The 21,986-nt window shown below is 55.8% G+C and overlaps 4 protein-coding genes across 6 annotated transcripts; 2 read left to right on the top strand and 2 right to left on the bottom strand.

Moving 5' to 3' along the window:
• Positions 1–40: 40 nt before the first annotated feature.
• Lrrc24 (leucine rich repeat containing 24) lies at positions 41–6,416 on the top strand. Its single transcript, XM_057792737.1, has 5 exons — positions 41–109; positions 2,828–3,072; positions 3,273–3,551; positions 3,694–3,862; positions 5,271–6,416. Exons 2-5 carry the CDS (start codon positions 2,893–2,895, stop codon positions 6,203–6,205), a joined length of 1,563 nt encoding a protein of 520 aa, XP_057648720.1. The 5' UTR covers positions 41–109; positions 2,828–2,892; the 3' UTR covers positions 6,206–6,416.
• Positions 6,417–6,609: 193 nt separating this feature from the next.
• On the bottom strand, positions 6,610–11,399 carry Lrrc14 (leucine rich repeat containing 14). Of its 3 annotated transcripts, none has more exons than XM_057792740.1 (4): positions 11,161–11,399; positions 8,459–8,845; positions 7,684–8,268; positions 6,610–7,589 (listed from the first exon to the last, which is right to left on the bottom strand). In XM_057792740.1, the coding sequence occupies exons 2-4, from the start codon at positions 8,818–8,820 to the stop codon at positions 7,022–7,024; spliced, it is 1,515 nt and encodes a 504-aa protein (XP_057648723.1). In that variant the 5' UTR covers positions 8,821–8,845; positions 11,161–11,399; the 3' UTR covers positions 6,610–7,021. The 3 variants fall into 3 exon arrangements, with proteins under 3 accessions (XP_057648723.1, XP_057648721.1, XP_057648722.1); XM_057792738.1 differs by having other exon boundaries at positions 6,612–7,589; positions 9,183–11,399; XM_057792739.1 differs by having other exon boundaries at positions 6,612–7,589; positions 11,122–11,399.
• A 2-nt stretch (positions 11,400–11,401) lies between these two features.
• Recql4 (RecQ like helicase 4) lies at positions 11,402–18,320 on the top strand. Its single transcript, XM_057792744.1, has 22 exons — positions 11,402–11,661; positions 11,742–11,775; positions 11,854–11,951; positions 12,140–12,283; positions 12,555–13,271; positions 13,352–13,478; positions 13,581–13,685; positions 13,783–13,881; positions 14,618–14,710; positions 14,789–14,925; positions 15,212–15,295; positions 15,368–15,556; positions 15,635–15,814; positions 15,886–16,027; positions 16,116–16,378; positions 16,512–16,728; positions 16,800–16,929; positions 17,013–17,182; positions 17,256–17,436; positions 17,515–17,656; positions 17,838–17,946; positions 18,035–18,320. Exons 1-22 carry the CDS (start codon positions 11,551–11,553, stop codon positions 18,157–18,159), a joined length of 3,597 nt encoding a protein of 1,198 aa, XP_057648727.1. The 5' UTR covers positions 11,402–11,550; the 3' UTR covers positions 18,160–18,320.
• Mfsd3 (major facilitator superfamily domain containing 3) lies at positions 18,292–20,978 on the bottom strand. The gene is made up of 5 exons (XM_057792741.1): positions 19,482–20,978; positions 19,042–19,189; positions 18,829–18,953; positions 18,648–18,757; positions 18,292–18,568 (listed from the first exon to the last, which is right to left on the bottom strand). Exons 1-5 carry the CDS (start codon positions 20,161–20,163, stop codon positions 18,395–18,397), a joined length of 1,239 nt encoding a protein of 412 aa, XP_057648724.1. The 5' UTR covers positions 20,164–20,978; the 3' UTR covers positions 18,292–18,394.
• Between the last annotated feature and the right edge of the window lie 1,008 nt (positions 20,979–21,986).

The raw sequence follows: 21,986 nt of genomic DNA, 5'->3' as shown, positions 1-21,986 counted from the left end.
GGCAGGCGCAAGGCGCGCGTGGGCCGGTGCGCGTGCGCGCCCACCCCCCCGCCGCTTCTCCAGTCTAGCAGCCGCAAGCACCGCGGGGAGTCGCTCGCCACTGGAGCAGGTGAGGGGGGGGGTCCTGGCCCAAGGTCACCAGGCTCGGGGGCGGGATCGGGACCCTTTAGGTTCTGACTGCTGCACCAAGGAAAGGTCAAGCTCTCTGGCAGTGGGGAGAGGGATGGAAACCACGCCCTCTGTGAGCAGGCTCGGACCCACTGGGGCGGGAGGGGTAGGTTAGGGGAGGTAGTGCTGGTTTAAAGCGCCTGATCTCAAGGGCTGCCAGAGACCTCAGCTGGGGCTTCCGCGCTGCGCCCGAGGGAGGATCCAGGGCTCCTCTCCTCCCACCCTCTTCCCGCCTAGATGATCCCTCAGGAGACTGTCGCCCCACTCCTCCTGCCATATCCTGATAAAAGGATTTCTGGCGTATCTAGTAAGGGGTCCCCATTCCTGTCGTGGCTGTCTTGCGCTGATGCACATCTGGGCGACCGCATGAGCAGCAGCTCTGATTCCCAGTGCACAGATCAAGGCTTTGCTACTGAAAGCTGGACAGATGTGCAATGCCTGGAGCCAGGGACCAACCAGCCATTCGTGCTCCAGGAAATTAAACCCAGAAGCCTTGCAGATGTCCCAGCTTCTTGGGGCTCCGCGTGTCCTGAGATATCTAGGAACTGCCTTTGCCTGCGCCAAAGCTATTCCATTAAAACTACTGCTCTGCTGCCTCATCTCTATTGACTTTAAATGACTTACAGTTGGTGCGAAATTGAAACAAACACCAAGGCCACTTAGTACAGTTCAACTTGACGCACAGCAAGGAGACGTAGAGAATAAGCAGGTGCGAAACGGTAGACTGTGCCAGATGAGGAAAACAGTGCGCCCTTGCTCCTGTCCTCCTTAACTTTAGAAAAGAGGGCTTCTCTGCCTTGGCACTACCGTTAAAACTGAGCATTGCGCCTAGAACCCTACCCTAGTCCTTGTGCGCCTAGGTCACAGATACATTTTGCAAACTGCTGTAGAATGCCCTTCCTGATAGTTTCAGAGGTCACTGCTCCTGTATTCTACTTAGGGAGCTAGATACCCAGTTGGTACAATAGAAGTGTAACTCACTAGGATGTTGTGTGCTAAGTCTGTGCTTAGTGTGCAGGATATACCGAGGCCAATTCCCAGAAGGAAGAGAGAAAGGGGGGGGAGCAGTTTGTGGCCTAAGGCTTCCTCCCACATCCCAGCTAGTACATACAAATACTCCCAAAATAGAGGCCCCCTGGAACCAGCTTGGGGGGGCATAGACTCTAGGCCTCTGAACTGATTCTCCTGTTTGGCTTATCCCTCAATTCTCTAGAGAATTACCTGAGGAAGCTAGACGTGATAGTGCACACCTGTTCATTTGCCTTTTGGGAGCATGAGCAATAGTATCTCAAGTTCAAGTATAACATGGGCTATATAGCAAGACTCTGACTCAAAAAAAAAAAAATTAGAAGTAGTGCCGGGTGGTGGTGGCGCACGCCTTTGATCCCAGCACCCAGGAGGCAGAGGCAAGCAGATCTCTGTCAGTTCAGTGCCAGTCTGGGCCACAGAGCGAGTTCCAGGACAGTCAGTCCTGTTACACAGAGAAACCCTGACTCCAGAGGGAAAAAATTAGAAGTAGCAGCCAGGTGTGGTGGGTCAGCTCTTTAATCCCAGTACTAGAGAGGCAGAGGCAGGTGGATCTCTATGAGTTCAAGGCCAGCCTGGTTTACATAGAGTTCCAAGACAGTCAGGGCCATAAAGAGAAAGACCCTGTGTCTAAAGGGGGGGGGGGTTAAGAGCACTGGTGCTCTTCCAGAAGACCCAGATTTGATTCCTAGCACATATGTGTTCAGAACCATCCCAACTCCAGTTCCAGGGGATCTTGAGGGCACCAAGCACGTATGAGATGCACACACATTCTTGCAGGTAAAACACTCATACATGTAAAATAAGTAAATTTAAATGAAAAAAATTTTTGAAAACAAAATTAGAAGTAAGCTGGGCATAGTGACACAGGCTTTTAATGTCAGCACTCTGGGTTTGGAGGCCATTGTGGTCCACATAATGAATTCCAGGCCAACCAGAGAAACACACTAGACCCTATTTATTTAAAAGGAAATAAGCCGTATGAGTTACCTGAGGAAAAATCGTAACTCTTAAGTAAGCTCTCCACTCACCTCCATCCCTACAACAGGAGGATCACGGGCTGCACCAAGCATCACCAATCATGACAAATGAACCTTAAGGTGGGGTCATTTGGGTCAAGGTCGTGTAGTATCTTTGCTCTTCTGACGGGGCACAGAGGTTGCTGGGAATTGAACTCAGGACCTCTGGAAGAGCAGTCAGTGCTCTTAACCACTGAGCCATCTCTCCAGCCCCCCTCATACAAATTTTACCAAGAGAAGAAGTTAGGCTTTTTTTTAAAACAGAGTCTCACTATGGAGCCTTGATCCACTGGCCTCAACTCAGAGAGATCTGCCTTCCCCGGCCTCCTGAGTGCTGTTTGTAACTTTTCAAAAGTTACACAAGGATTGTATGTAGACTTCCACCACGTTAATTGGTTGTTTCTTACTTTTGTATTTTGAGACAAAGTCTCACCACAGTTCAGCCAGACCGGCCTGGAACATATTGCTTAGACCTAACCTTGAATTCACAGCAATCCTGCTGCTTCAGCCTCCCCAATGTTGTGATTAAGAGTATGACCCACAATGCCTGGCGTTCCATTCCTGCTCATGCACAGGCTGGATAATGTTAGCACTGGCCTGCTAACCTGTTTCAGGAGGCGCATCCCATCAGGGTCCAGGCCTTGGGGAAGCCACAGCTTCCTGGTGGGGCTCGTCGGAAATGGCCCCAGGGGCTCCCCCGGTGCTGCTTCTGCTGGGACTGCTGTTGCTGCCGCTGCTACCTGGATTCCCGCCCCGAGCCACTGGCTGTCCCGCTGCCTGCCGCTGCTACAGCGCCACTGTGGAGTGCGGCGCCCTACGGTTGCGTGTCGTCCCACCGGGAATCCCCCCAGGGACGCAGGTGGGCACTATGTGGGACTGGAGGGTCTTGGATTGGAGTAGTGGGTTACAAGTGCCCACCGCAATGGAAAAGATTGTGTGAGCCTCAGAGGTGAGGTGGAAGGTCACTAGGGTGCTGAGGTAGGCAAGTGGGATGGGACACGCCACGGGAGTGGGACATGCCCCACAGTGAAGTAATCCTCTCGTCCCCACAACCTTCAGACGCTGTTTCTGCAAGACAACAGCATCGCGCACCTGGAGCAAGGCGCCCTGGCGCCTCTCGCTGCCCTGCGCCACCTCTACCTGCACAACAATACCCTGCGGGCGCTGGAATCGGGTGCCTTCCGTGCACAGCCGCGCCTGCTTGAACTGGCGCTCACCGGCAACCGGCTTCGGGGATTGCGAGGCGGTGCATTTGTGGGCTTGGTCCAGCTACGCGTGCTTTACCTGGCTGGAAACCAGCTGGCGAAGCTGCTGGATTTCACCTTCTTGCACCTGCCGGTGAGCGACAACTGCCCTAAGTGCGGGATCTTGCTGTGATGTCAATAAACGCACTTCTGGTGGGAGTGGCTGGGGGAGAGAAATCAATATTGTCGAGCTTCCTAGGGCCTTTTTGCCTGACGATCTGCTGTCCCTACTTCAGCGACTGCAGGAGCTGCATCTTCAAGAAAACAGCATTGAGTTACTGGAGGACCAGGCCCTGGCTGGGCTTTCCTCCTTGGCCCTGCTGGACCTCAGCAGGAATCAACTGGGCACCATCAGCAGAGAGGCCCTGCAGCCTCTGAGCAGCCTACAAGTCCTGCGCCTCACAGGTAACTCTTCCTTTAGCAAGGGTCTCTTCTAGCACCAATAGGGAGAACCTGGAACTAGCTCTTGTAGACCAGGCTGGCCTCGAACTCACAGAGATCCACCTCCCTCTGCCTCCCGAGTGCTAGGATTAAAAAAGGTGTGCACCACAACCGCCCGGCCAGAACCAGGTTCTTCACTGCAGAAAAGAATTCAGGGCTGGGCGGTGGTGGCACACGCCTTTAATCCCAGCACTCAGGAGGCAGAGGTAGGCGGATCTCTGTGAGTTCGAGACCAGCCTGGTCTACAAGAGCTAGTTCCAGGACAGGCTCCAAAACCACAGAGAAACCCTGTCTCGAAAAAGAAAAGAATTTAGAATAAGCCAAGATGTGACTGAGTTGGAGTTTATTAAAGGGGACGTTAACATCTGGTTTTGATGACTTCAAAAATTACATCTCAAAGGATGGTTTAAAGAGCCTAAGTGAGTTGGGTATGGTGGTGCTAACCTTTAGTCCCAGCACTCGGGAGACAGAGGCAAGAGGATCTCTGAGTTCAAAGCTCTGGTATACAAATTGAGTTCCAGGACAGGCAGGGCTTCACAGAGAAACCCTGTCTGGAAAACAATCAAAACTTAAGTGAGATCACAGGGTGATTCCTCTGCACTGGATGGGTTACAGTTGATAGCGCAAACCCCTAGGAAGCAAGGGTTGCCAGAGAAGATGGCCTTACTGTAAACAAAGGTTTAGTCATGTGATTCCCCCAGAAATTACCTACAAAAGGAGTAAGGTCATTCCTGAAGATCATATTTATATATGCTAGGCCTTAAGTATGGCTTGTTGCCATTTTAACATTCTCCTATATTTAAAAGGAATATTGTTATGTTGGCAATCTTCAAGGTTAACCGTGCAGTAATCTCACCTGGTGAACTCAGCCAGATCCTACGGAGACTTGCCTCCCTTTCCAGGTCCCTGTAATTCTCCCTTTGTGTCTTGCTTCACTATGGCAACCTGAGCACTCCTCTGCAGGGTCACACCAGAGCCCTCAGCCTTGGTAAGGGACCACCGGGGAGAGTTGGTACGCTACCAGCTCATGCACCGGGGTAAGGAGGACAAGTACCAGTTCCACAGAGTAACTTAGCAGAGCTGAGGCCATAGCAGCTTCTCATCAGAGCTGGCAGGCAGAAACTGGAGAGTACCTTTGACAACAGGGTCTCAGTGATGCTGGAATATGCAAGGACATGGAGACTTGCAATGGGACATCAGAGAAGCGGATGCTCTTTCAGGAACTGGGGTCACCCCTCCCCCCAGGAACTTGGACTGAGGGAAGAGGTGGTAAGGGTCTGGGACTCCATAGGTATCTGTAAGAGGGGGAAAGGGGCTCCTGTCTGCATCAGCAGAACCATCTCTCTACCTAGGCTGTGTTCTGCCTACACAGAGAACCCGTGGCGATGTGACTGTGCCCTTCACTGGCTAGGCTCTTGGATCAAAGAGGGGGGCCGCCGGCTGCTGAGCTCCAGAGACAAGAAGATCACATGTGCAGAGCCCCCACGCCTGGCGCTTCAGAGTCTACTAGAAGTATCTGGTGGCAGCCTCATCTGCATTCCTCCCTCTGTGAACGTGGAGCCCCCGGAGCTCACAGCTAACCTGGGGGAGGACCTGCAGGTAGCCTGCCAGGCATCGGGATACCCACAGCCCCTGGTGGTCTGGAGAAAGGTGCCCCAGCCTCGTGATGGCAAACCTCAAGCCCAAGCCCAGCTGGAAGGTGGGACATCAGGCTTGGGTGGGCATGCGACCCGTGACACCGGGAGCGGCATGCTCTTCCTCACCAACATCACACTGGCTCACGCCGGCAAGTACGAATGCGAGGCCGCCAATGCTGGCGGCAAAGCGCGTGTGCACTTCCATCTCCTGGTCAACGCGTCCCGGCAGCAGTCACAGCAGCCACCCGCCCTGCAGGCCCCGGCTACACGCCCTGTGGGACACGAGCCCCGGCACGAGGCGGGTAGCATGGCCTTCCGCGCCCTGGGCCTAGCAACGCAGACAGCGATCGCGGCAGCCATCGCGCTGCTGGCGCTCACTGCGCTCTTGCTGGCTGCCATGATCTGCCGGCGCCGACGCCGGCGGAAAAAGGTGCCTGCGCCGCCGGGGGAAGGCACACTGTTCGTCAACGACTATTCAGACGGGCCTTGCACCTTTGCGCAGCTCGAGGAACTCCGAGATGAACGCGGGCACGAGATGTTCGTCATCGACCGTTCCAAGCCCCTGTTCGCTGAGGTACCGCCTGAGGAGGCGCCAGAACAAAACCCTCCCGAAGGGCTCAAGTCTGGGCTACGCCTCCCTCCACGTGTCGCTTATGAGATCCATTGCTAAGTCCGCCGCGCGTGTCAATGACGTGGGCACCGGGGATTGGCCGGTGCAGCCCCGCACCTGTTCATTAGTAAAGTTGAAGCCGCACAACAGCGCTGTGTGTTGGAGCCTTCAGGTCGGGAGTCGCACTACAGCGCGGTGTTGGGGTCGTCAGGTCGGGAATCATGGGTCTGTGAATGCTAGGGGCCATGGATAAGGTGTCCCCAGCTGCAGCTCTGGCGGCTCGCCCTGGCTCTGGACCATAGGAATAGTGGGATAACCTAGTGAGGAAATGGGGCAATAGCTTGGATAATAGTTTGCACCTTGTGATGAGGCAACACCAGAAACATAGGGGGAAGTCTTTCCCATCCAATTAAGACAGACACACACATACCAAAAAAACAAAACAAACAAAAAAATGAATTCAAGTTCCAGATACTGCACGTTTGTACCTTGCTCACACCCTACAGACCAGGTAATAGGGTGCCTCAGATGCCAGGCGGGATGTGCAGCATAAGGCCCCAGACTGCATGGGTACTACTCCCAAGACTACTACCTGAAGTCGACCATCCTAACCACCCCAGTGCGCTGCACTCCTAAGGGCACGGGATGTGCCCAAGGACTGCTGTTTTCTGCAGAGGGAGCATCCCAGGAGGGCAGTCAGGTGCCGCCGTTCGGAGTAGGGGAGTGCCCCTCCTGAGATAGCAACAGTCAGCCGCTACTGGGAGCAGATACAAAGCGGGAGACTGGAGGTACAGCCAGTGGCCTAGGAAAGCCTCTGAGTCAGGCCTCTAGCAGAGTCTCACAGGGCTTGACCTGACCTCATCAAGACCCTAGGGATCACAGGCGGAAATAGTCTGCAGCCAGGCGCCCATAGATGTCAGTGGTCCAGAGTACATGGGCACGGCCTGAAGCTAACAGCAGCTGGTGCAACTCAGCTTCTACACGGGCAAACTTCTCCTCATTGATGGAGGCTTCCAGAAGAACAGATACGGGTGGTGGCCAAGGAAGGCCTTCATAGCAATCCACAGGGAAGGGGTGCACCACAGTGCGCAGTTCGGCCTGTACCACCGAGTCACGGAGCAGCTCTTTAAGTCCGGCCATAGACAAAGGGTTGCCATAGAGACCAAGGTAGCGCAGACTGGCACATCGAGTCAGGGTGGGCAGTGTGGCCAACAGCTGGGCATCAGCAAGCTGACACTCAGTCAGCTCGAGATGCAGCAATGTGGCTGCGGCGGCCTGCAGCAGACCCTGGAAGGGGATCAACTGGTTGCCTGACAAGTCGTTGCCACTGAGATCCAGCTTCTTGAGGTGGGCAGCATGAGGGCTCTGAGACAAGAAGCGCAGGTCCTCGGGCAGCAGTGCACAGAAGGCCAGCTCTAGGCTCTCCAGAGGGCTCTGCAGGGTGCTGCAGGGACAAGGGGTTACAGAAGGGTCATGGGTGGGTAGGCCAAGGAGTCCTCATACAGAGAGGGGACAGAGCCATGGTGGGAACTACTCACCTGAGAAGCTGATCCAGCCGGCCTGAAAGGAGAGAGGAGCCCATGCTGAGCTCCCGAAGGCAGATAAAGCGGCCCATCTGCGCCAGAAAGTAGCGAAAGTTGTCCTCGCCATCCACAGAAGGCTGCCTCGAGTCCCCATGCACATAGTGCAGCCTCAGGCTGGCTAGGTGCTGAAAGCGGGCCACGTGTGGGATAATGACAGACAGGCCTCGCAAGCCCAAGTTATTGAAGCGCAGGTCTATCCGGCGCAGACAGCCTGCATCTAGAAGCTGCAGCAGGGCTACAGTGTTGCGCATGGGCAGATCCTCAGCCCGGAGGTCCCGGCAGCAGAGCCGCAGGGGGCTGTCCACACTACTCTGGAGTGCCTCACGAAGGAATGTGTAGGAAGCCCGGTTCACCCGAAGGTCTACACGAACTTCCACGGGGACCGGGGACAGCCCTGGCTCAGCAGTCCCGCCCTGCTGCTGGGCAATGCACGTTCTGGCGACAGCGGCTGTGCAGTCCCACATGCTCATGGTTCCAGGATCCTGCTCCACACTATCATCCAGAAGACCAGTCATATCCAGTACCCGCAATGCATGTTTCCTGGGAGCAAGGATGGCCAGAGGCAGGGAATGAGGGGCCAAGGCCTACCTTCCTCCCAGCCGCCTGCACCAAAGCAACAAATATGGCTATTCCCACCCTGCGCTCCTTCTCACCTCAGGACCACCCTGGAGCCAACCCAGTGAATCTTCTCTGTACTCCTAGCCTGTGGGCCCCTCAGACAAATGCGTACCTGCAAAGGGGCTGCGTGCCAGTCTCCTTTCCTGGAGTGTGAAGCCGGGCAGTCAACCCCAAGATCACAGCATGCATGCTTTCTGTGCTGAGCCGCTCCTGCAGCAGGGTGCGACTGCAGTGGGCACACTCCTGCAGCAGGGTGCGGCTGCAGTGGGCACACTCCTGCAGCAGCTGCTGGAAGCTCAGCAGTGGGAAGGGCCATGTGTGCACCAGCTCCTGCAGCACAACTGTCTTCTTGTCCATGAAGGCCACCTTGAACAGCAGGGGGAAGAGCTCCCGGGGCAGCAGGGGCAGGGCTTGGCAGGCAGCTGGCTGGCGCTGAAGCACCTGCCGTGTACTGAGGAACACAAGCGTGTGCATGGCGCTGGGTTGGGCAGACAGCCACCTGCAGGAGAGGGATCTTAATTAGGGAAGAGAAACCCCGGGCAAATCAAATCAGGCCACACCCTCTCCAAATTGTCCATGGTACAAAAGCCCATCGCGCTATCTGAAGCAGAGTTGGCACTTCGTGGAAGGAGGTGCAAGAAGGAATGCTTCTTTGTCTGGCTTGAGACAGGGTCTCACTTCGTAGCCTAGGCTTGCCTTGGACTTGTGGCAATCCTCCTGCCTCTTCTGGGATTACAAGCATGTGCCATCCTACCTGGCAGGGGTAATTTCTAGAAAGTTCCTAGGGGAAACCGAGCCATCAAGCGGAACATAAGCAGTGGCGCACTGTCACTAACCTGCTCGTTCACGTGTGGCCTTCTGGAAACAGCTGCTGCTCTGCGGGGCCCAGCATCGACACTTTAGGTCTCTCAAGTCACAAATGTGACTCAGGAATCCTTCCTCAAAAGTGAAATAAGGGCACTGGAGGGATGGCTCAGTTGTTGAGAGCACTGGCTGCTCTTCCAGGGTTCAATTCCCAGCACCCACGTGGCAGCTCACAACTGTCTGTAATTCCAGTTCCTGGGGATCCAAGCCCCTCACACAGACATACACGCAAACAAACACCAAGGCACATTAAAAAAAGGTGGGAGGTGGTGGTGCACCCCTTTAATCCCAGCATTTGGGAGGCAGAGAGGGGTGGATCTCTGTGAGTTCGAGGCCAGCCTGGTCTACAGAGTGAGTTCCAGGACAGGCTCCAAAGCTACAGAGAAACCCTGCTTTGAAAAACCACAATAAATAAATAAATAAATCAGGGCTAGGCATGGAGTTAGTCATACACCTTCAATTTCAGCACTAAGGGAAGCAAGAGGCATGCGGATCTTGGTGAGTTCAAGGTCCACCTAATCTATTTATCCATACACAATAGCATCCTATCTTCAAAAATAAAAGGAAGGGAGGGACTGGGGGATAACTTTGTATGATCCTTGCCAAACAAAAGTGAGGACCAAACTTCAGATCCCAGAACCTGTGTAAAAACAGCCAGAATTGGAGCCAGCAGAAAACAGGACAGTCCCTGGAGACCACTGGCTGGCTGGCCCAATGCTCGACTTTTAACAGGTTTGGGTGTTTGTTTGTCTGTTTGTAAGACTGGGGGTAGAGAAATGGTTCAGGGGTTAAGAGCATTTACTGATCTTGCAAAAGACCCAGGTTTGGTTTATGGAACCCATGTGGGGTGTCATGGCCACCAAAAGCTGCAGTTCCAAGGGACCTGATGGGGATGTCCTCTCCTGGTCTCACAGGGCTCCTTATGCACACAGTGCGTGCACATACAATCAGACATAGATGTACGAATCTAAGGGAAAGTAAATATTTTAAAGTAAAATAAACCCCGGGCCTCTCTTCCCATCAATACAAGAGGCATGCCCCTGGATTTTAGGAAATCTAAGCACAGCTTCTAAGTGCCAGGATTAGTTTTCCAAAAAGGATCCTGAGCACAGATGCTGTGCAGCCTATGAGATCAAGGTCATTAAGTTTGGTGCCTGTCCTGGAACTAGCTCTTGTAGACCAGGCTGGCCTCGAACTCACAGGGATCCACCTGCCTCTGCCTCCCGAGTGCTCGTATTAAAGGCGTGCGCCACCACCACCAGGCTCGAGATAACGGTTTTCTAGGGTATAACCAAGCACAGAAATCCCTGAGGAAAAGTAACTGTCACCGTCTGTAGTCTTTGCCTCCTATTTGGGAATCCCAACTTCACTGAGCAATCATTGCACAGAGACCACCAAGTCTTAAATTCACATAATTCTAAAAGATCCAGGCAGAGGCCGTCAAAGCATTCCACGCAAAAGACCCCTGAGGTTGAAGGATTCCTGATACAGTCACCTTACCCTCAGAACCACATTACAGCCTTTACCCTGTAACCGACTGGAAAACTAAGACCTACGCTTGCCCAGAGTTATAGCACGGGACAAGGGGTAGGGAGCAGAAAGACTGCAGAACCCCGGGGCTTGCTTACTTCTCACACCTTGAACAAGTCCTTAAGAGACAGGTCCCTGGGAAACCCCGGATGACTACCCTCGATCTGGCTGTACCTTAGGGTAATCTCGCGAGGACTGCCTCGCTGACAGGACAAACCGATCGAGCACCTGTCATAAGAGCAAAGCAGTCGGCCCGGCCTCCAAGCAAAGATTGTTTCAGGGGGCATAATGCCGCACACAGGAGAGAGCGGTCTCTGCGGTGCGACACATAGATGTGCACGCCCGGATCCTTCACGAATCAAGCCCAGAATCTCAACTAACCCGGACGAGCATGCTCCTGAAGGTCCAGAACATCCTCACCCGTCCCTAAGTCGCCCTGCGCTGGCGGGGCTCACTCGGGTCCATCCCCGCGCAGCGGCACCTCCCGAGAATCCGCTGCAGCCGGGGCCTTCAAGCGCCAGGCCCCGTCGGCCCAGCCGTCCAAGTGCCGTGACCCTTACAGCTGCCGTCTCTGGGCCGGGCTCGGATCCCAGCCCAACGGCCCCAACTCATCCGCCCATCCGCCCCCACCACCAATGCCTCCAGTCCCTCCGCTAGCCTCACCCAGCGCCGCGCAGAAGTGGCGCGCTGCGATGACGTAACACGGTAGGGCCCGCCCCTCCAGGGCTCAGCGAATTGGCCGCCCGGCCTGGCGTCGCCCGCCGCCAGCTCCCATTGGCGCAGAACGACACTTCCCAGCGGCGGCGGGAGATGCTCAAGACTCAGGATCTGACTGCCATGGAACGGCTTGCGAGCGTTCGCGCGCGGCTGCAGGAGTGGGAACGCGCTTTCGCACGGCTGCACGGGAGACGGCCAGCGCAGGTGAAGTGGGGTTGGGGGCACGGACAGGGCGGTGGGTGGGGACCCAGGCGCAGCCTGTGGCTGACGAACTTCTCTCCCAGGAGGACGTGGAGGCGGCCCCCGAGGAGACCCGCGGTGAGCGCTGGGCTGGCGGGCCTGGGACGGGGCTAAGGTTAGTAGGTGAGCCCTGACCCCCGACCCCTGCCTTCTCAGCGCTCTACCGTGAGTACCGTAACCTAAAGCATGCAGTGCGCCAGGCTGGCGACGGACACCGCAGCCAAGAGCAGTCTCTCTCCGAGGCAGCTGAGGAGGTATACTGGCCCTTGATCCCAGTCAACGTTGTGTATGGTCAAACGGCTGGAGCCAAGAGCTATTGCAGCCATGCCTCCGTGGAGTTTGGTGGCCAGCCCCTCCCGTGTGGGTTGAGGGGAAGCTTTGGAGGCACTTCTGTGCCCATATCACCTTTTAACGTGGTCTAGTCCGCTACTGTCTACTGCAGGCACAGGAGCCAAGCTGCTGGGGTCCCCACTTGAATCGAGCTGCAACCCAGAATACACAGCCTGTCCTCAGGCAGGGCCCATTGAGTTCAGTACAAGACTATGGGGAAAGGCTCAAAGCCAATCTGAAAAACGCAAAGCTACAGGTAAGAAGTGGAGGTGAGCCCAAAACTGCCTTTGGCTCTGGGGTGGTTTGCTAGGGCCCTTCTGCGTCCACCCTTCTTTACAGCATGCACACATGCTCATGCACACACACGCTCACGCACACACACGTGTGCTCCTGCAGTAAGTGGGACTCGGCTCCTAAGGTGCTCACAGGGACCTCACTGTCAGCTTCTTGTCTGTCCCACTGCCCCAGACGTCTGCAGAGCCCAGGGTCCTGAGATCCTACTTGCTGTTCTTTCTTCCCCAACCTAGACTAGGCCAACCCTGAGCCGAAAACTCCAGCCTCAGAAGAGATCTTTGTCCACGGTGACCACCCCAAGGCCACCAGGCCCTAGGACCTGTCCAGATGAAACCAATGACGTACTTCCCCAACTTCCTGAGCCCCAGCCAAGGCTAGGCCAGCTCCAACAGCTTCAGGCATCCCTGAGCCTTCGGCTGAGTTCCCTAGACCCTGGCTGGTTAGAGCGGTGTCAGGCCAGAGTTTCCGACCTTCTAGAGGTTCCCGATGCCTGTGGGCTTGACCTGGATGCAAAGGAGTCACAACCTCAGAAGTCAGGCAAGGCAAATGTCCTTGATCCTAGTATTCGTTCAGAAAAAAAGTCACAGAGCCCCGATGCCCTGGCCCTACAGCCTCCAAGTCCCACACCCAGCAACGATGAAGACAGGAAGTGGAGTAAGGATTCTGAGGACTTCTCCCAAGCCCGGGACAGCAGCCCAGCAGGACAGCTATCTGAGGGAGCCAGGACTATAGCACATGAGAAAGAGCCTCCAGGAGAACCTGCACAAGTGAATGCTCCTCAGCCCCGCTCCTCAAAGCAGGCCAAGACAGAGAAGGCAAAGGACACAGCCCGCCTCCACCTCTCCCCTCGACCAGCTTCCCTGGACAGGGGGAACTACGTTCGACTCAACATGAAACAGAAGTGCTATGTGCGAGTTGGGGCCAGTCGAGGCAGGCTTCTCCGGAAGCAGGTGAGACGTGCTGAGTGGAGCAGGCCGGCCTTTCCTCACTTCCCATCTCCCTCTTGAGTCATCCCTGTGGGCTTCCCCAGGTATGGAAGCAAAAGTGGAAGAAGAAAAGGGAGCAGTTTGGGGGAAGTGGACCCAGAGCCACAGCGAAGGACACTTGTTTCCGGTGCGGGCAGTCTGGGCACTGGGCATCGCAGTGCTCCCAGGCAGGTAAGCCTCTGCCATGAGTGCTGGGTCATTGAACCGTCAGAAGGGGGCTAGAGAATTACTTATGCAAACAGGAGGTTCCGCCAGCTCTTCACTCTGCTCCAGGCTCCACCCTGACCTTCCGGGAGGAAGGTGGCAGGAAAGACAAACAGCCCGATTCTGCTTTGGAAGAAGGAGCACGGACGACAGCCTCTCCTTCCTGCCTCTCTGGTAAGCGAGGGGGATGGGTGCATGTGACCAGAGGCCACGGCCAGGGTGGTCTGTGGATTCTGGTGCCCCCACATCACCCTCTTGCCTATCCAAGCAGGTCAGGACACAGAACCCGATGGGTTAAAGCTACAGATGCCCTGTCCTCCCTGCCCAGTGTTGCCCCTCTACCCCCCAGGGCTCCTGGGGCAGGTAGCAGGTGAGTGAAACTTAATGGTTCAGAGTCTTTCCCGACACATGTCTTAGTCGCTATTCTATTGCTGTGAAGAGATACCATGACCAAGGCAACTCTTAGAAAAGGAAGCATTGAACTGGGACTTGTATACCATCTCAGCAGCTTAGTCTGTTATCTTGGTGAGAAACAGAAAGGCAGACATGGTGCTGGAGAAGTGGCTGAGAGCTTTGCATCCTGATCGGCAGGCAGAGAGACAGAGACACTTTACCTCGCCTGGACTGTTGAAATCCTCAAAGCCAACCCCCCAGTGACACACTTTTTTTTTTTTTTTTTTTTTTTGGTTTTTCAAGACAGGGTTTCTCTATGGCTTTGGAGCCTGCCCTGGAACTAGCTCTTGTAGACCAGGCTGGTCTCGAACTCACAGAGATCCGCCTGCCTCTGCCTCTGCTGGGATTAAAGGCGTGCGCCACCACCGCCCGGTTTGTTTTTGTTTTTTCAAGACAGGGTTTCTCTGTAGCTTTGGGGCCTGTCCTGGAACTAGCTCTTATAGGCCAGGCTGTCCTCGAACTCACAGAGATCTGCCTGCCTCTGCCTCCCGAGTGCTGGGATGAAGCCCGGCTGACACACTTTTTCTAACAAGGCCACACCTCCTAATTCTTCCCAAATGGTTCACCAGTTAGGAACTAAGCATGCAAATACATGAGCCTATGGAGGCCTGTAGGAGCCATTCTCATTCAAACCACCACATCTGTGTCCACAGAAACCCCTGCTGAGGTATTTCAGGCCCTACAGCAGCTAGGGCACCAAGCCTTCCGCCCTGGTCAGGAACGTGCAGTCATGCGGATTCTTTCGGGTAGGTGTGACTGCCCAGGAATTGCACCAAACTGTGTCTGGCAAGTTGAGCCTTACAGCTGCCTCTTGTCCTGTCCAGGCATCTCCACTCTGTTGGTGTTGCCCACGGGTGCTGGCAAGTCTCTGTGCTACCAGCTTCCTGCACTGCTGTATGCCCAGCGAAGCCCCTGCCTCACACTGGTGGTCTCTCCTCTTCTGTCACTCATGGATGACCAGGTATTGGACAGGCTTAGTACCTGGAAAGTCTGCAAAGTGACACCTCTGATGCCATTGGATGCTTCTCGTTTCCCGAACACACCAGGGGCCAGCCGACCTTCCTAAGGGTAGCACAGCCTAGTGCCCAATGTTATCACCTAGTTCCTTATCTCCAGGGTGCGCAGGTCCATAGGTGGCCAGCTCTGAACTTTTCTCCCAGGACCCAGCATCTGATGCTTTTCCTTCCAGAGGGTTGAGTAGGGGCAGAGACTGAGCTGTGTTAGGCTGTGACAGATTGCATTCACAGGTGTCTGACCTGCCTCCATGTCTGAAGGCAGCCTGCCTCCACTCAGGTATGACCAAGAAACAGCGAGAATCTGTCTTGAAAAAGGTCAGGAGGGCCCCATGGATGGGTGGTAGTGGGCATCCCTCTGGGCAGTACCCATAGCCCTCTTCCCTTCAGGTAAAGGCAGCCCAGGTGCAGGTGCTGATTGTGTCCCCTGAGGCCTTGGTCAGGTGTGGGGCTAAGGGCCCTGCCAGCCTCCCCGATGCCTCTCAGCTGCCTCCAGTTGCCTTTGCCTGCATTGACGAGGTCCACTGCCTATCTCAGTGGTCACACAACTTCCGGCCCTGCTACCTGCGTGTTTGCAAAGTGAGCTTTTGTTGGGGTCAGGGTGGAGGTGGACTGGGACCCAGGCGGGTAAGTGACTCAGCACTGTCCCCGGTTTAGGTCCTTCGGGAACGGATGGGTGTGCGCTGCTTTCTGGGTCTCACAGCCACGGCCACACGGAGCACTGCACGTGACGTGGCCCAGCACCTGGGCATAGTGGAAGAGCCTGAGCTCAGTGGGTTGGCCTCCATTCCTGCCAATCTGCACCTCTCTGTGTCCGTGGACCGAGATTCAGACCAGGTAGTTATGTGCATCCCAGGGGCCCCAGCAGACGCCCACGACCTGCCATGCTAATCGCTCTTTATCGCCAGGCTCTGGTGACTCTGCTGCAAGGTGGCCGTTTCCGTGCCCTGGACTCTGTTATCGTTTACTGCCATCGACAGAAGGATACAGAACGGGTGGCTGCACTCCTCCGGACCTGCCTGTCCACGGTGAGAGATCCAAGGCCCAGAGGTAGGCATGTATAGGGTTTGGCCCCCAGGGACCCTTTCTTCTGCATGCCTTCTTGGTTCCATTAACCATTTGTGCACCTTCTCTAAAGGTTGCGGCCCTGAGGCTGTAGCTGAAGCATACCATGCTGGCATGTGCAACCAGGAACGGCGACGAGTGCAACAGGCCTTCATGCAAGGCCACCTGCGGGTGGTAGTGGCCACAGTAGCCTTTGGGATGGGGCTGGACCGGTCAGATGTTCGGGCTGTGCTACACCTGGGACTGCCTCCAAACTTCGAGAGCTATGTGCAAGCGATCGGTCGTGCAGGACGTGATGGGAAGCCCGCCCATTGTCACCTGTTCCTGCAGCCGCAGGTTGGCACCCCGTCTCCCCAGGGGTTACGCTCTTCCTATGCTATGCCACTTCAGTTCCAGCAGCTGCAATCCTGTTTTCCTTGCAGCTGCCATTCTAGCCCCAAACTGTATGCATATGACTGTCTCAACACAGGGTGAAGACCTTTGGGAATTGCGCAGACACGCCCATGCTGATGGCACTGACTTCCTGGCTGTGAAGAAGCTGGTGCAGCGTGTCTTCCCACCCTGTACATGCACCCGGAGGCACAACTGCCAACAAACACACCCTGTACTGGGACAGGCCTGCCAAGGCCATAAGCGGGCACTCCCAGTGCAGTCTACAGTACAGGCTCTGGACATGACAGAGGAGGGTAAGGAGCCAAGAAGATATGGGGTACAGGGAGAGGCTATCAGCAGCCTCTGAGCCTTCCTCCGCCTCTAGCTATTGAGACTCTGCTGTGCTATCTGGAACTACACCCTCGGCATTGGCTGGAGCTGCTGCCTTATACCTATGCCCATTGCCGTCTGCGCTGCCCTGGCGGCCCTGCCCAGCTGCAAGCTCTGGCCCACAGGTAAGCGTATCTCACCTCCGGCTAAGGATGAAGACAAAGAACTGGAGCTGCTGGCCACATACTCCTTTGTCCCCTGGGCACAGGTGTCCCCCTTTGGCTGCATGCTGTGCCAAGTGGCCACCTAAAGACACAAGTCGGGGCAGCAGCTCCTTAGAGTTTGACATGGTGGAGCTGGCAGACTCGATGGGCTGGGAGCTGGCCTCTGTGCGGCAGGCTCTCCACCAGCTGCAGTGGGACCAAGAACCAAAGAAAGGTATGCCCAGCCCTCCCTCAGTCTAGCTTGTGCTGGCCCCCTGGCCGCCTCTGACTGACACACTTGCTGACAGGCGCACCACGGGGCACAGGGGTGCTTGTGGAGTTCAGCGAGTTGGCCTTTCACCTGCACAGTCCTGGTGACCTGACAGATGAGGACAAGGATCAGATCTGCGACTTTCTGTACAGCCGAGTCCAGGCTCGAGAACACAAGGCCCTGGCCCATCTCCGCCAGATAGCTAAGGCCTTTCGCAGGTGGGAAGAAGGTAGGCAGAGCCCAGGCCACCCACTCCAACCCCAGGGGCACTCCTGACAGGTTTGTCTCGTCCCCAGTGTGGCCTTTCCCAGCTGTGGACCCTGCCTAGAGCAGTCGGATGAGGAGCGCAGCAGCCAGCTGAAGACCTTGCTCAGCCACTACTTTGAGGAAGGGGAAACTGTGAAGGATGAGCTGGGTCCAGAGCCTGAGCAGAACCAGGTAAGTGCCACCTCTCTGAAGATGGGTGATTCCTAAAGCCAAGGATAATGACATGCCCACGTACAACCCAACCCCACAGTCCAACCCCTGCCTGGCTCAAGGTTTCTTGGGCTGCTTGGGGTGTGATTTTCTGTGACAGATACCATGGGGCACAAGGAAGGTCACATGTCACCCCCCACAGCTTCAGGACTGGGAGGACCATATTCGCCGTGATATCCGTCAGCTCCTGTCCGTGCGGCCAGAGGAAAGGTTTTCAGGACGGGCTGTGGCCCGCATCTTCCACGGCATTGGTGAGGACCACAGGGCTGCCTTCATCAGGGAGGAGCTGGGCGCTAGGGCCGGCCGAGTCCTCAGGCCTACGTTTCTGCTCCATCATAGCAAGTCCCTGCTACCCAGCCCAGGTGTACGGGCAGGACCGGCGTTTCTGGAGGAAGTATCTACATCTGGACTTCCATGCCCTGATGCGCTTGGCTACAGAAGAGCTCCTGCTCAGCAGCCGATGACCGTCCTCCATGGGAGAGCGACATGGTGGGGCATGGGGCAAGCCAGACTGTGGCCGCTACACTGAGGGTGTCAGGTTCATGTGCTAGCGAGGCAATGACGTAGCCATCACTGACCGTTAGGCAAAACCAAAGTGCAAAATAAAAAGCAATTTTATGTTCTTTCTGGCAACAGAGTCCTCAGTTTGAGGACGGCTACATCTCGTGTGTTCCAGCCACCCAGGCCATGCATGGCAGCTCAGGTCAGGTTACTGGGTGCCAGGCTGAGATCCAGAATGGGAAGACCCGAGAGTACGAGGAAGGCAGCAAAGCAGAGGCGTGGGCCCAGGCCATCAGCCAGCACTCCAGCCAGGGTCCCTGGTAGCAGCTTGCCCAGCAGTTCCAGAGTGGCCAGGAGGCTGTAGTGTGTGGCCTGGGGGTGGAAGTACAGATCAGGACCTGGTGGCTCCCTAGCCCTGCAGCCCCCGGGCATCCCTGCCCTGCCCTCTTACCTGCCGGGCCCTGGGTGCCGACTGGCTACAGTGCATCATCACGGTGAATGTGGCCGTGGTGACCACACCGCCCAGAAACTGCTGTAGACACAGGCTCAGCAAAGCTGCCCCTATAAGAGCAAATGTCAGTGGGGCCCCTGGCTCTTGCTCCCTCCCTCCTTCGTCAAGACTGACCTCTCACCTCTCATGATTGTACCAGGCTCCAGACTGGCCCCTGGGGTACTGAGGTAGAAAAGCAGAGCGGTCTGGCAGGCCAAACTCCCAAGGCGTAGCTGCAGCACTGACCTCAACAGGGAGAGAGGCTGCCTGGGGTGGGAATTGGGAGACTGAATATGGTAAGATTCCCTGGGAGACGGTGGAGATGAGGGTCACATTAGGGTTGGGGAGTGCTTACCAGTGCCTGGCCAACAGAGCTCCCCCTAGAGAGGAGCCAGCAATGGAGCAGGTCATAGCGCCCAAGCCACTCCATAGCCCCAAGTCTGAGGCAGAAACACCATGGTCCAACAGGAGAAGTGGAAACAGGCTGCCAGCACCCTGCTCACCTACAGGAGACCATAAGCAAGGATGGTCCCCTTCTCTCTCCTTTCTCTCTTCCTGGGGCCTCAGTCCTCCAACCAGCCAGGCCCATGGGCCCCAGGTGTTAGAAAAAGCTGGGCCTTGAAGCCCAGCTAATTTGAAGCTCTATCAGTAACACCCGTGGGCTGGGGCTGAAGCTGGGAGAAGACTGAGCTACAGAGCTCTGGGGAGGGCTGGGCTGAGAGCTAAGTGGGTTTCAGGGCCCTAGGGAAGCAAGGGCTCCGAGCTTGACGTTGCCGAACTCAAAGACACACTCACCCAGCTTGTAGGTGAGAACAAAGCCTGCTGTCCAGAGGGTCCCAGGCACTGCCAGCAAATCTTGTAGAAAATAGGACGTGTGGGGGGTTTGTTCTGAGACCTGAGGCCGAGGCAGCTGTCCCAAGGCTGGTGCAGCCCAGGCTAAGGCAGAAGCCAGCCAGTAGGTGGCAGCTAAGAGCAGAAAAAGCAGTGGCCAAGAGAGGGTGGGGAAGAGGACTAAGAGCCCGCCCCCAGCCAGTGCTGACCCCAGCTTGTATGCCACCACCTGTACCGTGTTGCCAGGCCCCAGCTCCTTTGCCTCCAGGAGCTGCACAGCGACCGTGTCCAGAGCTACGTCCTGCACTGCTGCACCCAGATTCAGCAGCAGTAGCAGCCCCATCATGATGGTGGGGAGCCCTGTCTGCCCAGCTTGCGGGGGAGGGAACACGGCCAGAAGCCCACACACCAGACCCAGGGACACTGTGCTGAGTGTTAACCAGAGCCGAGGGGAGCCCCGCCTGTCCACCAGTGGCGCCCATGCCAGTTTGAACAGCCATGGTGCATACAATCCCTTGGTCAGGCCCACACGTGTCAGGGAGAGGCCATGGGCCCGCAGTAAAATGGGCAGCAAGCTGGACTGCAGTCCGTAGGGCAGACCCTGCACAAGATAGAGGCCGGCCAGCAGCAGCAGCTTCCCGTGCATGTCCAGCTCGGGGTGAATCAGACGGCTCAGCGGGAAAGGCCAGGGTCTAGTCCATCTATATAGGCTCAGGGACAATCAGGCCAAGATCCCGAAGCGCACACTGGCGCACCGATATACCGGAAGTACCGAAGTTGGGAGAAAACAAGGGAATAAACCTGAGCTGGGTGTGCCTGCGCACAGCACATGACTACCAGCATGCCTTGCGCAGGGGTCAGGCAAGGGAGGCGGGACTCCTTTGGCTGAGGGTGGAGCCAATTCCCTATTCATTCCGCATTCTCATCCTCAATTGGCCAAAAACCCCACCGGCAAACGTCAAGCAGGCTACAGATAACCTTCGCAGACCGAGAACGTCTGCTCTGGCGCCCCTGGTGACAAGTCTGGACACAGCAGCCTGCTTCCAGGGTTCCCAGCCCCTGCGAGCGGCTGGGAGGAAGCTGTGATACAGGCTGGTCTCAAAGGTATCTTCCATTGTTCTCAATGGTTACTAGATTCTTTCAGAAGCTCTTCTTGTTTTGTTTTGTTTTTTCAGACAGGGTTTCTCTGTGTAGCTCTGTTGTCCTGGAATTCACACTGTTGCCCAGGCTGGCCTCAAACTCAGAGATCTGTTGGCCTCCCAAGTGCTGGGATTAAAGGAGCATGCATTTCTAATCCTCTGCTACCATGGTGCTTCTGGCGCTGCTCCCCATACCTTGCTATGACTGTGGCTTCAGAGCTTCTCAAGGCAGTAACCTCAAAAGCTGGAGTTTTGTGGAAAAGGTCAGGACCCAGTCAGCTACTGCCCATGATACCCCCTTCCCTTAGTGAGGGTAGCAAGTCCAGCTCACATGATTCTGGCCCTACAAGGAAGGCCGGTGCCCAGTCCCTTCCCTCTTCCCAGAATGCCCTCCCAAGGCCACCATAGGCTGTTAAATGACACCTTGGGTTAAGAGCTGGGTCCATAGTGGACAACTGGGTGCTGCCGTTGTGCCCATTTCGACACATAGCCCTGTGTCTGGGTCTGAGCATCTTGGCATTGGCTTGCTGTCCTATAACCTCGATAGTCTCAAGGCCCAGATTTTCACATCTATAAAGTGGGTTCTACTTCAGGACATGGTTGTGAACACCTGTAATCTCAGCTATTCAGGCTGAGGCAGGAGCATCATGTGTTTAAGGTTGACTTGGATTAATTTAGCAAGCAAAACCATGCCTTAAAATTGAGAAAGGGTGGCAGGCGGGATATAGTTCCATGGTCCTGAATTCAATCCTAGTTGTACAAATAACCGGGGGGGGGGGGGGGGGGGACTGCTCTTGCTTACCTCAGAGAACCACTGAAGACCCAACCAGTGCACCCCACTAGTACCTGCTGTGCATAGGGGCGCATCCCTTCCAGAGTCTCCACCCTAGGATGTTTTCTCCCTTTAGCACCCCCAAGGGTGCCTAGAGGTGGTTTGCTAAAGGCTGTCCCCTGCTTTGCTCCACAGGAGTCGTCTCAAGCCCTTGCTGTCGCTCCCAATTTGGTGTAACCCTGCTAAACAGCTCCACCCTGTGGTTGGCACGGGAAGTGCCAGAACAAGGGACGCATTTGTGTGGCTCAGGGAAAAGTTATTATTTCTGACGCAGCCTCTAAGACCTCTTTCCCCTGGAATTCTCTGCAACCTCATCCCCTCCCAAATGGCCCTGGGCTGGCCCTAAAAGGCAGATGTGACCCACGTTTGTCTTCACACACTTCACTAGCACGTTAGTTGATTTGAATGGTCACCACCTGCCCCACATTTAAGACCATAATGAAGACCTAGCCACAGATGCATCCGTCTCTTAAGACAAATGGATGAATGGCAGCCTGA

The sequence above is a fragment of the Chionomys nivalis genome, chromosome 17 (genome assembly GCF_950005125.1).
Source record: "Chionomys nivalis chromosome 17, mChiNiv1.1, whole genome shotgun sequence".
NCBI classification, from domain to species: domain Eukaryota; kingdom Metazoa; phylum Chordata; class Mammalia; order Rodentia; family Cricetidae; genus Chionomys; species Chionomys nivalis.
The sequence above is the reverse complement of the archived record's forward strand: the minus strand, read 5'-3'. Positions and strand labels throughout refer to the sequence as shown.

Excerpts from the sequence above, each read along its gene's own strand:
- Mfsd3 (XM_057792741.1), bottom strand. The coding sequence starts at position 20,163 with ATGCACGGGAAGCTGCTGCTGCTGGCCGGCCTCTATCTTGTGCAGGGT. Across the intron at positions 19,190-19,481 it reads TGTTCTCACCTACAAGCTGG|GTGAGCAGGGTGCTGGCAGC; the intron begins GTGAGTGTGTCT and ends GGTCTCCTGTAG. Across the intron at positions 18,954-19,041 it reads GCTCTGTTGGCCAGGCACTG|GCAGCCTCTCTCCCTGTTGA; the intron begins GTAAGCACTCCC and ends TTCCCACCCCAG.
- Recql4 (XM_057792744.1), top strand. The coding sequence starts at position 11,551 with ATGCTCAAGACTCAGGATCTGACTGCCATGGAACGGCTTGCGAGCGTT. Across the intron at positions 15,296-15,367 it reads GAGAATCTGTCTTGAAAAAG|GTAAAGGCAGCCCAGGTGCA; the intron begins GTCAGGAGGGCC and ends TCTTCCCTTCAG. Across the intron at positions 15,557-15,634 it reads GCTACCTGCGTGTTTGCAAA|GTCCTTCGGGAACGGATGGG; the intron begins GTGAGCTTTTGT and ends TCCCCGGTTTAG.
- Lrrc24 (XM_057792737.1), top strand. The coding sequence starts at position 2,893 with ATGGCCCCAGGGGCTCCCCCGGTGCTGCTTCTGCTGGGACTGCTGTTG. Across the intron at positions 3,073-3,272 it reads GAATCCCCCCAGGGACGCAG|ACGCTGTTTCTGCAAGACAA; the intron begins GTGGGCACTATG and ends CACAACCTTCAG. Across the intron at positions 3,552-3,693 it reads TCACCTTCTTGCACCTGCCG|CGACTGCAGGAGCTGCATCT; the intron begins GTGAGCGACAAC and ends TCCCTACTTCAG.
- Lrrc14 (XM_057792740.1), bottom strand. The coding sequence starts at position 8,820 with ATGCACACGCTTGTGTTCCTCAGTACACGGCAGGTGCTTCAGCGCCAG. Across the intron at positions 8,269-8,458 it reads GGCACGCAGCCCCTTTGCAG|GAAACATGCATTGCGGGTAC; the intron begins GTACGCATTTGT and ends CCTTGCTCCCAG. Across the intron at positions 7,590-7,683 it reads CGGCTGGATCAGCTTCTCAG|CACCCTGCAGAGCCCTCTGG; the intron begins GTGAGTAGTTCC and ends TTGTCCCTGCAG.